General features: G+C 48.2%; 2 protein-coding genes across 9 annotated transcripts in view; one reads left to right on the forward strand and one right to left on the reverse strand.

Annotated features, from left to right (window-relative positions):
* Positions 1-16,746, forward strand: part of LOC149334726 (coiled-coil domain-containing protein 9-like) — a 130,298-nt gene that overhangs the window by 111,156 nt on the left and 2,396 nt on the right. The window lies entirely within an intron of this gene.
* Tbcc (Tubulin-binding cofactor C) overlaps positions 2,144-16,746 on the reverse strand; it is a 38,462-nt gene continuing 23,859 nt past the window's right edge. For 4 of the 8 annotated variants that reach the window (XM_089555334.1, XM_089555337.1, XM_089555333.1 and 1 more), the window contains 3 exons: positions 12,468-12,663; positions 3,260-3,441; positions 2,144-2,722 (listed from right to left, as the gene is read on the reverse strand). In XM_089555334.1, coding sequence (XP_089411460.1) covers positions 2,185-2,722; positions 3,260-3,441; positions 12,468-12,584 — 837 coding nt within the window. In that variant the 5' untranslated portion in view covers positions 12,585-12,663 and the 3' untranslated portion in view covers positions 2,144-2,184. The remainder of the gene's footprint in view (positions 2,723-3,259; positions 3,442-12,467; positions 12,664-16,746) is intronic. The other 4 variants (XM_089555339.1, XM_089555340.1, XM_089555338.1 and 1 more) reach the window with 1 other exon arrangement.

The raw sequence follows: 16,746 nt of genomic DNA on the forward strand, positions 1-16,746 counted from the left end.
TGGCTGAGTGGTTACGGCGCTCGGCAGCTGGCCCGAAAGACGCGGGTTCAATCCTGGCTGCGGTGGCCGAATTTCGATGGAGGCAAAATTCTGGAGGCCCGTATGCTGCGCGATGTCAGTGCACGTTAAAGAACCCCTCAGGTGGTCGAAATTTCTAGAGCCCTCATAGCCCTTCCTGTGCTATCTCGCATGGATGGATGGATAGGAGCATCCCCTTTGAAACGGGGTGGTGGCAATTGCCACCATGCTCAGCTTTTCTTTATTATTATTTTTTGTTGTTTACTGTGTTGGCAATTCTCATTAAGATTCTCCATCACCTTTGCCTACGGTTTCCTACTATTCTAACTTTATGCCACATCTCTGCTTTTCCGCCACCAATCCTCCAATCGCTTTTTGCTAACTTCCCCCGCAGTTTTAATTACACGACCATTGTCATCTCTAAACCCTAGGGCCTCAGGAAGAGTGAATGTGCCTGCATCGACATCCGGATGGATACCATCACACTTGAGAATGAGGTGTTCAATTGTTTCCACAGATCTACCACACACAGCTCGTGTGTCACCATTAATTTTTTTTTGTAGCTGTGCGTTCTAAGACACCCTGACCTAGCCTCAAAGAGTAGGGCACTGCCTCTTGAGCTACCATAGAACAACTCTTTCCTGATCTGCCTTTTCCAGTATCGGTATAGTTCTACACTATGCTTCCTTTCCATTGAATCCAACATCTGCGTTTTTAACTTGTGGTTAAATGCCTTTCTCTGTCCTCGTGTCCGGCTTACTTATTAGTTTCCTTGTTCATTTCTGCAATTGTGAGTCAATGCTCTTTCTGTATAAGTATTTAAGTACCTAATTAGCTGCCAACCTGTTATCGTCCAGTTTCCTCAGGCGTTATTCATGTCATATTTTACTCTGAGCTTCCAGTGCTTCGAACGATGCCCAGCCCATACTCCCCTGTACTGCCTCGTTTGTGGTTTTGCCGTGGGCACCTAGTGCTAATCTTCCAACAGCTCTCTGATTTACATCTAATCTCGACTGGACTTCTGCCCTTAAGCACAGAACCACATTTCCAAAAGTAAGCCCCGGCACCATGATTCCTTTCCCAATGCCTCTTTGTACTTCATATTTGTTGCACCCCCATAACGCCCTATGTTTCATTATCCCGGCATCTCTTCGCCCTTTTGCCCTAAGAGCCAGTTCATGCCGTTCCGTGTACATATGCCCTTCGTTTAGCCATATCCCGAGATATTTGTATTCGGCCACTCTGGGTATTTCATCGTAAGCACCTGATCAGTTGCATCGTTGAAAATTGCCACACCTGACTTAGTTGCGGTAAAACAAACCTAGAGAGTCTCCTTTGCCTCCACAACACAGCCGGCACAGCAGTGTGGTTGTGGGCATTTGGTGACCGATTGCGGGCGCTCAGAGTTTGATATATCCAATGTGTAGTTCATTATAAAAAAAAAAAATGTTTTGCATGCAAAATGCTACCAGGAGTTTCGAGCGTTTGATGTAAAGTATATTTCGCTATATCAGAGCTTGCTACATTTGTGTTTGACAGTATTGGAACCCCACAACCTTAGGCCAAAATTGAAGAAGCGTAGCTTGTTGGGCCAGTTGGTGCATGGTACGTAGAAAACCAGCAGAAAGGACGCATTCACAAGGACGCATTCCAGCGCTGTCCTGTGTACTTCTCCTCCTTGTGAACGCGTCCTTTTCGCTGGTTTTCTACTTACTTAGGCCAAAAGTCTGTTCTGAATGGGTTGCAGGAGGGAACAATGTAGCCTGCTTTCATGTGCTTTGAAAATGCTCTTCCAGCAGCACTTCGAAGCCTGCCAGCACAACTCTGAAACTGGCCACAATCTCGGCTCAGAACACAAAACGTTTAACACTGAAGTTGCCGCCTTTTGCTTTCCAAAGCAGCCTCCTAGTGCACTCCTATGCAAGAAGGCTCAGATCTTGGGACTTTTCTACACTCTTGCAAACTCTGCAGTACTAATGTTGCCGCCACTGTCCCCTCATGCTGAATACAACACAGGGAGAAATCCTTCCAGCATATTTCACCCGGTGCAGCTGCTGTACATGCAATTTGCGAGCCATGCACACTAGTTGCCTTCTTCCACAACAAGGGATGCACTCACAGAAGCTGTTTGCTGTTACTTTTATTTACTACTTTGCTCCAGAAACTTTATTTGTGAACATCTTGCACGAGTCGCCAGTTTGGCGAGGGCTCATCGAGCTTAAGCCAGTTGAAGTCATCCACCTGGTCCCAGTTGTTGACGGTCCGGTCCAGACCTGAGGCAGCCCAGTGGCCCTCGTCCCCATCGTACGCAAAGCCATACGGCCCAAAGAGCAGCTCGGCCGAGTCCTCTATGATGGAGCGTGCCTGGATGTGCACCCGGAACTGGCACCGGCGGCTGTCGTGCACCCGCAGCTGCTGGCAGGCGACGTGGAAGGTGCAGCCCTCGCAGTTCTCCACAAAGACCGCACTGGCCACGGGCCCACACTGGAGCCGGCAGTTGCGCAGCCGCCGGGCAAACAGGGCAGCGGGGCTGCCGTGCACGGTCACCTCGCAGTCCGTCAGGCTGTCCAGCTCCATGTCCCGGCCACTGACATCATCCGACAGCAGCAGCAGCTTCTCCCCGGACCTGCCTTGGAAGCCCACGGTGGGGGAACTCTTGGCGGCACAGGGGCCGGGTGCACACGAGGTTGGCTCCACACCATCACTGCACAGAAGAGGAAGAACATCACCCTTGGTGGACAACTCTGCTGACCAGTCGTCACTGCACATTAGCCTCACATGCATGCGGCAGGACCTTCTTGTGCTAAGCAGACTGAACCGAATAGAGTGCCAGAACAGCCCTTCCTGTCAAACAGCAATGGCATGCAAGAGACTACCCGGCAGATGCATAGCACCACCTGCACTACCAAAGGCACATTAATCCTGTAGGATAATCTTCAAACATTTCGAGTCACTTGAACCTAGTACTAATGAACAGCGTTCTGGAATAAAACAATCGTAAAACAGCAAAGACCAGGAATGCAATCGCTCTTTCCTAAAGAGGCCTGAAGGTGCTTGCGCGCAGCTGCAGAATAGGTAGGCTGCAATGCAAGGCGGGGCAAAGGCGCAGCAGAGTCCAAAAAGGGCTCTGGCCCTTCGCGACCAGGAGCAGCTGCCAGGAGCCGGCGCACCGTCACACAAGGCATCAGTCCTGCAGATATCGATAGCTGCTGCTTCCCAAACTCTCCCCACTGCCACTCACCCCCCTGCTGGTTGCGAAGCCAACGTGGTCGGGGCTTCCCGTGCCGCCTGGAACACGAAGCGTCGTCGCGGCTGGAGCCGTTCCCGTGCCTCGCACACCTGCGTCCGCAGTTGCACAAACTGCTGCTGGACCCAGCGCAGACTGGCTGAAGGCAGGTGCCCGGCCACCTCTGTCATGAGGGACTGCAACACAGAAGACAGGCACTGGGGTTTCAGAAGCAGCACGGGGGACACCAGAACGGAGGGGGGCTCCAAATTAATTCAGACACTCAAATGCCATGGCCAGGACAGTCTCTGCAGCCGTGCGTCATAACTCATCCCTGTGATGAGGCAGATGAGCATGGCTCAAGAACTCCATCAAGACAGAAAAGGCGCTGGCTTTCAAGGAAACATTTACTGGATGATTTAAAAAATCAATGCTGCCTCCATTGCCAGCAATGCAGACCAACGAACTGAGAAATCCTTTACCAAGTGCCAGGCTAGCACACCTGGCAGCCTTTCCAAAGAAGTCCCTGTGCACCTCCTCTTCTGTGTGCACCAAGAGGCACACGCTCGTTAGTCCAAGCATGCATGTTTTATGTTTTAATCTGCTCCAGAAATCACTGTTTTGCGACAATGGTGGAGAAACGTGGCTATTTTCAGCAGTGGATATAGGTGGCAGCCACAATGGGTGCACCCTTTTTGATTGGTTGGACGTACGGTTCGAATTTACTTCTCATATACTCAGGAACCGTGGAGGCTAACGAAGAGGGTTTTAGCTTAAGTTATGATGACTCTAGAAAGAAATAGAACGTTACAATAATTAGGTTAGAGTCACTACAAACCTTATAGGTGTATCCAGACGACGGATCACGAACCTGTTTTGGATTGCGGACAAGAGGTCACGTAGGGTCTAGCTTCTGGTCTACCAGGTATGCGCATGGTCATTAGACCAAATTGTGCGAGAAATGTGAGGACATTTTTTTCTGGCAGTGGCCCACGAACTTTTTATCCTACTTGCACACTTCAAGTCTGGCAACCACATCACACTGGTCTTTTTAGGCAGTTGAACCATCACTGCTATTATTCTGTGCGCCAAGGTGACACCCGCAAAAGTAGTCTTGTGTGCACTGTCAACATGGTCAGACGACGCTATGTTTTACTTTTTAGCTTCAGTACAGCTTCATGCCTCATTTACACTAGGGCATGAAAGCGAGTGAAATCCACCACCACTGTATACACTTCCTGGCCGCCACATTGCCGCTCACAGCGAACACAGATATGGTTAAAAAAGAACATAAATTGACGCTGTCTACGTACCGCTAAATGCAGGTATTTTGCGGGACATTACACCCTTTCTCGCAATTCCCACGTTTAGTTCAGTGCATGCAAATAGTTATTGATAAGCTCAGCCTAGTGACGCCATCTGGTTGTTAGGACGGGAATCATTTCTATGAGCAAACCTACGCTCCTCTTAGCCTTGCGGGATACACTGGTATCCTTTATCACCCCCGTGCTGGAGTCACAAGACAAGCACACGTGTCACTGGGAATGTGGAGAGAAGGCACTCTGGCTACTCTCCCCGTTCCCAACATGGCGTCATGGCAACCCACTGGCGCCTGAGGGAAGAGGCGCATGCTTTCAGCTTGTGGGAAACCGGTTGCCTCTAGCTAGCAATGCCGGATGGGGTTAAATAGAGGCGGGAACTCTACCTCTTGCCGCTGACCTCCTGCGAGCTGCCCCTACGGACCCCTGCCTGCCCGCAACCTCCCGGACGACCCAACGGCAGTCGACGGCGGCTTGGTGAGCTGCTAAACTTCTATTTTATCGGATAGAACATTCTTCCGCAGTGTGCTCTGCCTTGCACCTGGTTAATAAACTGTTTCCTAGCGTGCTCTGCCGTTGCCTATTTCGTCCAAACCTGCCGTGGCTGCGAGTCTGCGCCACGGGTTGGGGACACGACTCGTGTACAAGAAAACGCCGCGCATAGCCAGCACGGAAGCTCGCCTTCCCGGCCGGCTGGACGCAGAGTGACCCCATAGCCTAAAAGCAGCAGAATCATCACTCTAAATAAAAAATAAAGCAAATGTTTCACTTATAAGTTTTCATATAGGTGAGATGAGACCAAGTGAAAGACCTGTTCCCCATTTACGGCCAGTGAAGGCAATAAAAAAGGCAGTAACAACAACGAGTCGAGTCTGAAGCGAGTGGTCCTGCTTTGAAGCGCACCGCCATGTTTATCTCCCTGGGAATGCAGCTTCCTCCTCACTGGGCAGAAATCAGACCCAGACCAGTCACTGGGTATTTGGCGGAATCTCTTGGCGGAAATTCCACCTGCCCTCGCCGCCGAATGCCGAAGCGTGAACGCGCCATGAGAAGACCGCTGCTGCAAGCCGATCACGGAGCTTTTCACTTGGCCCGCCTGGTCACCTGCCCCTCTGGTCCGTTGTGTGGATGCCGTCACTGAACAGCGGTCGACCCCGCGACTGGTCTGTGGACCAGTCCGTGGCCCACCATCTGGATATACGTTATCCAGCGACTAAACTGGGTGCCCTGTTTGTGCCCCCTATGCCCATGCAGATGTGCACGTGGTCTCCGTACACACCGGCCTCAAGCGAGATCACTGCACTGGTTTCTAAAGCCTCCTTCAGAAGAAAGTTGTGTGCCGTGCAGACAGCGCACCACACACAGGCATGTCCACAGATCGGCCACGCCTCTGGCTAGACGAAGCTAGTCCTGTGCCTCCTCAGTTCAAAAGGGACTAATAATGGCCACTCCCTTTTCGATCCTTCTTCCGCAGGGCAGACCTGTACTTGGGGCCCATTCCATGAGGAACTTACTCAATCCCATGCTGCTAAAAGTATTGTCATCACTTTCCTCCAATGCATTCATGCAGATGCAAGGACATGTCACTGTCATGACAAACCCAACATTGGTACTTAGACACCGTCCAAGACCACTGTGGTAGTGGTTTAGTTTAAAGAAGAAAAAGGCGCGAAAACTCTGAAGGCTCGAGTGATGTCAAAGGGACTTGTCCAGTGGTGAAGAAAGGCAGCGCTCGAAATGGCAACGAAGAGGAAGATACTGAGCGCAGTGGCAAAAAGGATGGCATTCAGCGTACCTTATCCACCATTTTTGCTGCACCGAGGATGCGACGGCTTTGCTTTCATGGACAGGCGAAACTTGCCAGTATCGGGAGCATAGGCCAACAGCCTGGCCTGAGGCATTCCATGCAAGCAGCTGCAACGTTTTAAAGACAGGCACAAAATCGCGTGCCACACGTCTGGCGAAGAGAAGGGAACACGAACGGCTCTGACACAAGGCGGCTCACGGTCATCGGCAAGTCTGCACGTCCAAGGTGCCTGAAAGGCATCCGGAATTGGCAGGCTGAGTACACCAAAAAAGCGTGGATGATGTCCAAGCTTTTCGAGACCTGGCTCCAAGTGTTCGAACAGGAGAGGCAGCACAGGAAGGCCCTGTTGCTCTTAGGACAACCACTCGCTTGGTGTTTCTGCCACCAAATGCAACTTCTGCTCTGCAGCCTTTGGACAAGGGCATTATCTGCTCGCTCAAGTGCAGTTACCAGAAGCATTAGGTGTTGCAACTGGTTTTCAATATCAATCGACACAGACCAACATCAAGACGAAATGTTGGACGGGTCGTGGAATGAGGTGAGGCAGTCCACAGTAAGGAACTATTTCGCGGATGCCAGTTTTCTTTTACCTGCCGCCGAAGACCAAGTTTAGCCCAAAGAGCTGGTAGAGCCGAACAAAACTTGGGATCGATCACATTTGACAATTTCGTTTTGGCCGATGAGAACTTTGGCTGTGGTGCCCGAGCTGACAAATCAAGAAATTGTGGATCGTGTTGTGTTGCCCCAGGGTAACAGCAGCAGTGAGAGCCAAGGTGATGAGCCACTGAGGAGGGAAGCAGAAAAGGCCCTCCTGAGTGTGGACACTGTGGAAAACTTCATTCTGCTCAGTGCTGTGGCCACAGCCACCACACGAAGATAATATCATTCTTCAAACACAGACCTGCTTTGTCCAACAAACTTTGTTCTGTTGCAATTCGACCTTCCCACATTCCGGTCTATTTTGATTGAAATGCCACAGGGAGACAGGTACGGATTACCTCATTTATAGTGGGTTCGATGCCAAAAATAATGCATTTTAGTGTCTAGAATATTTGTGTGAGCCAAACTGCAGATTTGTCAGAGGCAGATTTATGTCCACTGTTACAATGAATATCGAGTATATTTTATGTCTACTGTTACAACAAATGTTGAGTATAACAAACTAATTTGCAGTCCTGATGCTACTTCGTTATAACAAGGTTCAACTGTACTTACGACAGCGGTGAAAAGACAGCAAAAAAGTTTTGCTAACATTTATTTTCATAAGCCAGGTATCGGAGGTCGTTCTAGAGAGTGCTAATGTCAGACCGGTTATTACAGGGCGGTGCACTACGCAGTCATCAGCGAAAGGCTGGATGCTGAACACAATGTGCAGGTCATTAATATGGATTGGGAAGGGTTCCTAGTAGAGGAACACCCGACAAGACGCTGAAAAAGGCGGATGAATGAACAAATGTTTTTCTGCATGTCTTTGTCCTGTCCCGAGCAATGCAACCCTAGGAAGCCGAGCACCAGGCAAGATTTGGCAGACGACTGGTTAGAAACTCATGCATCCAGTTGAACACACACGGGTCTAAGTTACGGCACGAAATATTTACCAGTAAGCGACAATGGGGAACTTTGTCAACAGCTTTTTCAAAGAGAGAGCGTCAAAAGGTGAACATTTCATGAAGATAAAAAGCGAGCTGCATTGCACATGAGTGACGGAAGCCATGCTGATTCGAGTGGAAGAAGTTGACGCATGACAGAAAATTGGCTCACATGCACCATGATTTCAGACCAAACACTTGTGACAGGTAGTTGATTGGACATGATCGGTTTCGAAAACAGGAACAACCTTGCCGACCTTCCAATCTGCGGGAATAGAACCAGAGGATAGCGACTGCTGAAATATAAGTGACAAAATGTTGCTACTAATGTTGTTCTTGCGTACTTTATTTACGCCATCAATTCCCATTGAGGATGAGTTCGCCAGTGACGTTAGAAATAGGGAACCGCAGCTTCGCAGGGGGGCGCTGCAGCGCCCCCCTGCGACCGGTCACCCCTCCCCATCTGAGCAGCTGCGCGAGTAATGCGCTTTCTCTTGAAAAAAAAAAACCCAGTTCTTCACATGCTTTGCACCTGTTGGCCTGCCTGCAAGCCTGTTGGCGCAGTCATGTGCTTGTTCCCTCGTGCTTGAACGCTGACGAGCTTCAGATGATTAGGAAAATGTACAGAGGTGTTGGATAAGACGTGAGAAGGACAAACACCAGCGCTGGTGCTTGTCCCTCTCTTGTCTCATCTTCCGTTGCGCTGTCTTATCCAATTCTTCAAGCATGGACCAACCAGCCCGTATTTCACCTCTTCTCGAGTACAGAGGTGATAGAAAAAAATGCGAACAGCACGGCACCCACGCATTGTGCAGTTGGAATTTATCTTCCATGCGCTTGTATCTGCTTCTGAAGGAACCTGCTTCTTGTTTTTCACGCTGGTTCCTTCAGAAGCATGTATTACCAACTAGCCCAACAACAAGTGTTGCTTGTATATGGGTGGCAACAAAAAGATGCTAGAGCGGTATATTATTCTATCACGGGTGTCTCTAGCGTATTTGTGTTGTGAGCCAAGTATAAGCACGACGAAAATCAATTTCAACAGCAGAGCGCATAGGCACCGTTCTGTTCACATTTCTTTCTGTTGCGACAGTACACTCTGAGATGTAGGTTCAAAGAAATAGCCGACAGTGAACTTTTTTTTTTCGCAGCGCAAACTTGAAAAAAGAACTGCTAATGGATCAGGTCCATTCCGTGGAGCAGACTGTTGACAGAAAAGCTGTTACTGTGAAGAAAAGCTGTTACTGTAACGGCGAAAAAAGTGTGTCACAAGTAAACGACAAGACCATCTGGGATGTGGAATTCAAGACAAATACCTTTTTTTTTGGCACAGTAATTTTCACAAAATACATAACGAAAATAATCTTTATTTGAACATAAAATAAAGTGGCCTTAAGGTGATATGCGAGACTGAAGAGAAAAACGAAATACCAGCTGCTTGCTTATGGCTAAAACAAAAAATGCTCTAGTTCGGTCTATCCCTACCACTAAGATAAGCGGTTAGCATATTTATTTTAATGCCAATTACAGCGCACGCGCATCCCCAAAACAATTTATTTGCAGAGCCATCGCTCATATGCAAACGCTCATTCATATGCAAACAAACATTTTGACAACTTTTATTTTTATAGATTTTTTAGATGTAGTAAAGTAACTTCGAAAATTGCGCCGGGCGTCACCCGTCGGAACAATGATGCGATCACTGACCTTGCCTCACACGCAGGTCTGCTACGCCGCCAACTGTTGATGTCAGTCCCGAAAATAATTTTTTGCTTTCCCTGACAGACTGGCAAAAAAAAAATGGGTTTCGTTAGCGCGAGCTTTACTAAAAACTGCATGCTTAGTGAATTACAACGAAAACTGGTCAGAAATAATATCACACGTGCAACATACCAAACTTGTTCAGCACATGTACCAGCCAAGGTCCAAAAAAGCAATTTTGAATTTTGATTCAGCCCACTCCAAATTGATAAAAAGAGGCATTGCTAAGACATGCCTTCTTGCAGCTTTAGAAAAGTCTTGCCCGCACACGATGCTTGAGGGCATTGAAAAGCAGGCGGGTCGCTTGGCTAAGGCAGGTTTTCCTGTGGAACTGGTGGCATCGGTTGCCAAGAGTCTGATATACAAGATTAAAGCTGGGGACCATAAGCTGACGACTGAGCGACAAGCTCACGAACAGGCTAGATGCGTGGCACTGCCACCAGTTTACGCACCGCCTAAAAAAGGTGGCCTCAAAAGGCAATATCAGGGTAGTGCTTACTGCACCCAACAAACTCTGGAAACTTTGCAGAGTGGTGAATGATGACTGCAACAGAAAACTGCCATGCCCCATCAAACATGGGAAGCCGTTTATGGCCTGCAGGACCAATGTGGTCTATCGGATTCCGCTATCTTGCGGAAAGTGCTACATCGGCCAAACTGGCCGTTGCATCAATGTTCGCCTCATGGAGCATAACAATTTGGCAGCTGCGATATCAGGCCCTGGACACTTGGCGGCACATTGCAAACGATGTAAGCCTGATGACAAAAAATGTACCCCTTTGTTTGTGCAGACACGTGTGATATATATCGGTGCAGATCAGAAGGAGCGGGAAGTATTGGAAGCCTTTCTCATTCACTTGCAAAGGCAAACGTGCGTGAGCAAACCAAATGTTTATCTGTGCACTAAAGAACTGAGGTTCTTGTATCGGGAAGTGCCATCACGCATGCGATTCAATTGTTGATTTTGTATGCTCCTGATTGTCGCCTATAAATTCGTTGTTGTTCTCGAGAATAAAGTCAGTTGATGTCTAGCGCCTGTGTTGTCTTTCCCTACCCTGTCGTCCCTGTTTTTTAGCGCTACTACTATGTCCTCTCAATCCAAACACCAACTAGCCCAGCTTTCTGCCTTAAACAGAAAAAAGCTTACTTCATCCTGCCCAGTCCCAGGCTTGCTGTCTCTCGTTCTCATCCATTTCACACCCAACAATTCCGGACAAAAGCATTTTTGAATGAGAAAAAGTGTACGAACGCATTTTCTTCATATACTGGAAGACTTCACTACAGCAATCTCCCATCGACAGGCTTGCGTTTCTGCTATTAACGTTTTTCCCATTGTCAACCTCGATACGAGCGATGAAAAAATGTAAGATTTTGCTACATATAAGAAAGGATGGACCTTGAATATTTCCATTACTGTACCTCACACTTTCCCAATATTCAATTATTTTTTTCCCCCAAGAACTTAGGGCATGTCCAGGAAAACTGTATTGGGCAGCCCTTGGTGGAACTCCAGCCATGACCCACCATGAAAGGGAGAGGAGCCAGCAATGCCAGCCCACCACAGGGGAGAGGCGGCAGTGGGGGAAACAAACTTATTACTGGGGGATGCGCACAGGGACAACTCTCTCGCTGGTGAAAGCATTGCAAAATACACTACTGTGGTTACAGCGTGGAATAAGCATGCGTGGCATTAGTGCATACCCAAATCCTTTCTAGTGGGGATGGTGACAGGCCAAAAAACGTGCAACACAGTTAGGAGTGGTAAGAACACTGCGGTTTGATCTTTGTGAAATATATCAAAATAGTTAAATGAAGCCATAGTCGCACTCTCTCTTCCACGTGGGATGCTTATTGTTTACCTACCGCTCCTAACTGGGTCGACATGAGTGGTCGAAAGATGGTCTCAGATTGGCTGCAAGTGCCACCATGTTGTTCGCCCAGTGGTATGGCCAAAGTGTCAATTGCCACTGCCCTAATGCACATTCCGACAGTGGCAGCCCACTCCTTTGCAGTAAGCGAGTGATACCTGCAGCCGTTACGACTCCACAGAAATACCACACTGCAGAATAAACTTCCATCATGCGGTGTGTCCCTAACCGCAATCATACATTCTGATTGGAGTGTTGCATAGAACAGGTCTTCAACATCAATGCTGAATGCATAGCATCCGCCCAGGGTACCATCCTCCAAGTACTGTAGGTATAGGCACCAAAATTGGGATCTTCCAAGTTCTAGGTTGAAGAGGTGCTCCTGAAGAAACCCCGAAACAACATAATGCCTGTCCAACACGATGGTTTGAAAAGGTGCGGTTTGTTCAGAGAAAAAAGCTCCCTCCAACGCTGCCACATTTTCGACACTCATAGCCGGGCTTAGAAGTCTTCTTCGAGCCATGCTAAAGCGCAGTTCTTAACCCTTCTGCTCTTCCCTGAAGCAGAATTGAGTTCCTTTATCAGAGCCATGCAGGGATGACCACAAGGGACCGTCCTTCAATAAGTTGTCGAAGACAGGACAACGCTGAAACAAGGGTCAAAAATCTGGGGTCCCCACAGATACTTTTATAAATCTGCTGAAAGAATGGGGAGGGTGCAGCCACCTGGTGAGAGAAATCCCTCCTCTGAACAAAGTCCCACAGTGGAGGAGGAGCGGCTCCCTCCACACCACAGCCTCTCTCTGCACCGCAGGATGCACTCACTCTGACCAGGGATGCAAACTAGACTGATACAGACAGGTGAGTGAAGAAGTCTCACCTGAAGCTCCTGCAGCTTCCCCTCCAGCTGCTGGACGGTGCCCGAGCTGAGCAGCTGCTCCAGCTGCTGCTTGGTGCAGGTGAACTCGTGGAGGAGGCGCTGCCCCTCCGCCCCCATCAGTCCTGGATGCCCCAGGTCTTCAGGTCGTAGGAGCGCACCGCGTTGTCACCAAACAGCGCCCCAACCCGGTAGTACGCTGCAGCACACGAATGCACAGGCTGCTGAGCCACCCGCTGACACTCTCAAGCAGCACCCAAGAGATATGCTTTACACCTCCTCTCAAGAAACAACCATGCCGTTCCTACGCTGCTTGCAAACCTGATGTCTGTTCTGTGCCCTCACTCTCAGAGCTGGTTCCCAACAGGGGATATGGGTGGGGCGGAGGAGGGATCAGTTCAGACCACTGCAGGCCCTGTTGTCTGTCCCTCCTGGAGGCCATCACGACCAGCTGCTTCAGTTTTCAGACATGCCCCATATAACACACGCAGCTGCTCTGTCTCACGCTGGAATACAAACAGAAAGAAAAAACGCACTTGCAGAGAGGGGCCATGAATCAGCAAAGCTTTGCGCTGTGTTGGGTTTCATGGCACACAGGCAACTGAGGCCACCATGCCTTGCCAAGCTCAGGGTATAGGAAAGTCTTCCACAGTTTTACCGAAATTTGAAAAATCATCAGTGGTGTAGAAGGCCTGTGTTCCCCTTTCATGTCTGCTTCTGTAGTGCTTGTGCTGTTCACTACTCTGGCAACCTCAACAGACAAGGCTCCCAACCAATCAAATAAACACCTCAGTCTTCTTCTGCTTGGGAGTGAGGAAGTGGCTGAGGCACATTATAGTAAAATCAAGTGAAGCACGGAACAAGAACTCGCAATTTTTTTAAAAAACCTGCTTCTCTTAGCAAGCTAAAAACATAAGACACGTCAACAACTGCATTATCACTTATGCCGGGCGAAAGAGAATGCATTCATTATAAAATTGAGTAAAGTACTTCTTTCTTCGGTTTTTGAGCTTCGAGCATGCGAATAAAACATGGTTTAGAGTGAGCTCGTCATTCACAAACAGGTTTGTCTTGTTCCGTCAGTCATGAGTCCTAGGCGAAGGCGACATAAGATTGCTTCACTGAAACGTTGCTGGTGTCTGCATGGCTTCCATTCCCCCAAAAGTGGGCTTTATGAAGTGTGGTTTGTTGTTCAGTTCATTATCGCACTCTTTCTGCTATTTGTTCTTCAATTTACTACGTACCAACTTCATGTGGTCTACATTTGTAAGGTGCGTTCACATTTCTGATTTCACCCCCCCTAGAGCTCGTACAGCAGCTGAGTCAGCACTCTCGTTACCCTCTATGCCGACGTGGCTCAGGACCCAGCAGAGCCTTGTGTTGTGACTTTTTCGATGTTGTGAATGACACTGCCTCCTAAGGGTTCAACTGACAGCATAATTGCAGGGGGGGGGATACATACGTACATACATGTCAAACAAACAACACGGGCTACCCAGCCGGTGATGCATTGCAATAAAGAAAAAAATAGAAAGAAAGTAGTGGCAACAACTGTGTGAACACATCTGTCAGGTTTACTGGTGGCACCAATGCAAAACAGAGAAAAGGTGATAAAGTATAAGTGTGCATTCACGCATGCCTCAGGCTCAACAACAGTGCACGAAAAGCATTCTCAGACCGACATTCAACAACAGCATGAGGCAGCTTATTCTATGGATGGTATGCGGAAAGAAAGAGTGCTCAACCACCAAACGGTCGAGCGTGTCTTCAAGCGGAATGGCGTGCATTCAGTGAGCAGCTGGCTTCAAATGCAACGCTGTTCTGCTTGCTGAGAAATTCGGAAATTCAGCGACTGCAAGACGCCTGGACGTCAATGATCAGGAGATGGAGGAAACATCGCGAGGAATAGTTTGACTGCAAGAAAGGCTGCTTCCCGGAGTTGGAGCGTCGCCTTGCAGATTTTATAAGCGAGCAACGTTCCCGACTACTTGGAGTAAGCAAATTGAAATGCTTCAGTGCAAAGCACGGGAGCTTGAGCATGACACGGGTTTGACCCAGAACTAGTTCAAAGCATCACGAGGCTGGGTGTAGAAGTTTATGCGAAGGGCCAGGTTTTCCCATCGATGCACGACCGGAAGACGATCGCGAAGGAAACCTTCCCAAAAGATGTTATCGTGCGCTGTCATGAAAAAGGCTGGACAGACTCGAATCTGGTCATAGACTGGACGGGACCGAAGGCCCGGTGCATTGCTGCATCCGGAAGCAATATTGTTGGCTCGGGATTCTCTTTGAGGTCACCTGAACCCCGGCGTGAAACAAAAGCTACAGCGTGACCGAACGCATCTGGTTGTAATACCGGGCGGCATGACCTCCACTCCTAGGCCTCTGGACTTTGCTTGAACAAGCCTTTCAAGGATCGCTTGCGACAGTTATACTGGGAATGGACTGAAAGCGGATCAACCACAACACTTGCAGGTATGCCCAAGTGCGTTTCAGCAGCCTGCTACAGGCTGTCATGATTTGCTCTACCGCGCATTCAAGACATGCTCACTTTCAAACGCTCTAGACAGAAGCGAGGATGACCTGCTGTGGACAGCAGCCAGTAACCAAGAAGAGTCTAGCTGCGATGACAGTGACAACGGCCGTGAGGATGCATAGGAATGCCCGCTTGGAATGTGTTTCAATACTTGACTTTCAGAACTATGCGATGTCGGTTCCTCGCGTCACATCTGGGTTCTTTCGATTTTTTTGTCACACGCCCGCAGTCTACCCTCGCGTTAAAATCGTGTTTTTTTCCCCTTTTCACGTCCGAGAAGTCGACCCTCGCGTTACATTCGAGTGAATATGGCAAAGAGGGTTGGGTAACCTCAGCAGCCATCCATGGCACAGCAAGGATCTCCCAACAAAGCAAATAAAAACCTCAGCCATCTTCTCAGGAATGAGAAACTGAGAGGAGGTCTTCCAAAAAATCAGAGAAGCAGGTGTTGAGAATTTAGAGCTTCTCAAGGGATCCTGCTTCTCTGAAGAAGCTAAAAACACAAGACGTGTCAACGATTGTATTGTCTCCTGAAAGCAGCGTTGGATGAAAAGCAGCATTGGATAAAACTGAATGAAGTAATTTTTTCTTAGTTTTTCCGGTTTCGCCCAAGAGAATAAAATGTTGTTAACCGCAAGTTCATCTCCTTCAAACAGGTTCTTCTTTTCAAGCATTCTTTTCAAACAGGTTTGTCTTGTTTTGTTAGCAGGAAGTTGTGCGTAAGGTGCGTGTGGCCTATTCAGAGACAGCATAGGATCACTTCTTCCTTGAAACATTCCTGGTGCACACACAACTTAAATTCACCTAAAACCGGTTTTACCAAGTGTATTTTATTATTTACTTCACTGTTCCAAGCCGACTGCCATTTTTTCCTTTGTTTCCTTCCTACTAATTTCATGCAACCATTAAAGGGTATATCAACTTTTCCAAAGCCGACCGCCACTTTTTCCTTAATTTTCGTTGTGCTAAGTTCATGCAATCCTCTTTAAAGAGTACATTTACTTTTTTCATTTCCTGGCACGAGCTTGAGCAGCACACAAATCTGCTCTCTCGTTGACTTTTATTCTGACATGACTCGGGACCCAGCAGAGTTTTCTATGTTTTGTCCTTGAGCTGTGGCTGTTACTATCATCATCATCACCAAGTGTAGGAGTCATTGCATTGGAGAGCTGTGGAGTCTAGGGTGAAGACCTAAGGAGTCTGTCAATAATACTGTTTGCGAGGTTCTCGTTTACTATTTTTTTCCATGGCCACACAGACTGCGCAACATTCTGCAGTGAAGATGGATGCGCGCTGTGGAAGTCTTACTGCTTCCTCTGAATTCTCTCGCATCACTGTGCTTCGTACCTACATAAACATCCGTTTTTGAACCATCAGTTAAAAGTCCGTATACTGTACTTTTCCTCGAGTGTAAGAAATTCTTGAATTATATGCTGCTGTGGAATTTGTTTTATAGAACCGTGCAAGAGTGAAATCGCACATTGCAGGAAAATTGTATCACAGAGGTAGTGGGTCTCTTTGAGCTATGCCAGGTAATGCACTGAGATTCTGGAACACCTCTTCGAATCGTAAGAGCAATGGTCTGGTAGTCTGAGGTTTGTTGGTAAACAGTGTTCTAGATGGGCACTTTGTAAATATAGGGTAACAGACACGTTTTGGTAGAGAATGTTTTTTTAGAATCTATGAGCACGTGAGCATGTTTCTTCTGTCTGCAAGTATTGGTTCCATGGTTTCTACACACAGATT

Source organism: Amblyomma mixtum, chromosome 8 (assembly GCF_055824585.1).
Source record: "Amblyomma mixtum isolate Tamu chromosome 8, ASM5582458v1, whole genome shotgun sequence".
Classification (NCBI taxonomy): domain Eukaryota; kingdom Metazoa; phylum Arthropoda; class Arachnida; order Ixodida; family Ixodidae; genus Amblyomma; species Amblyomma mixtum.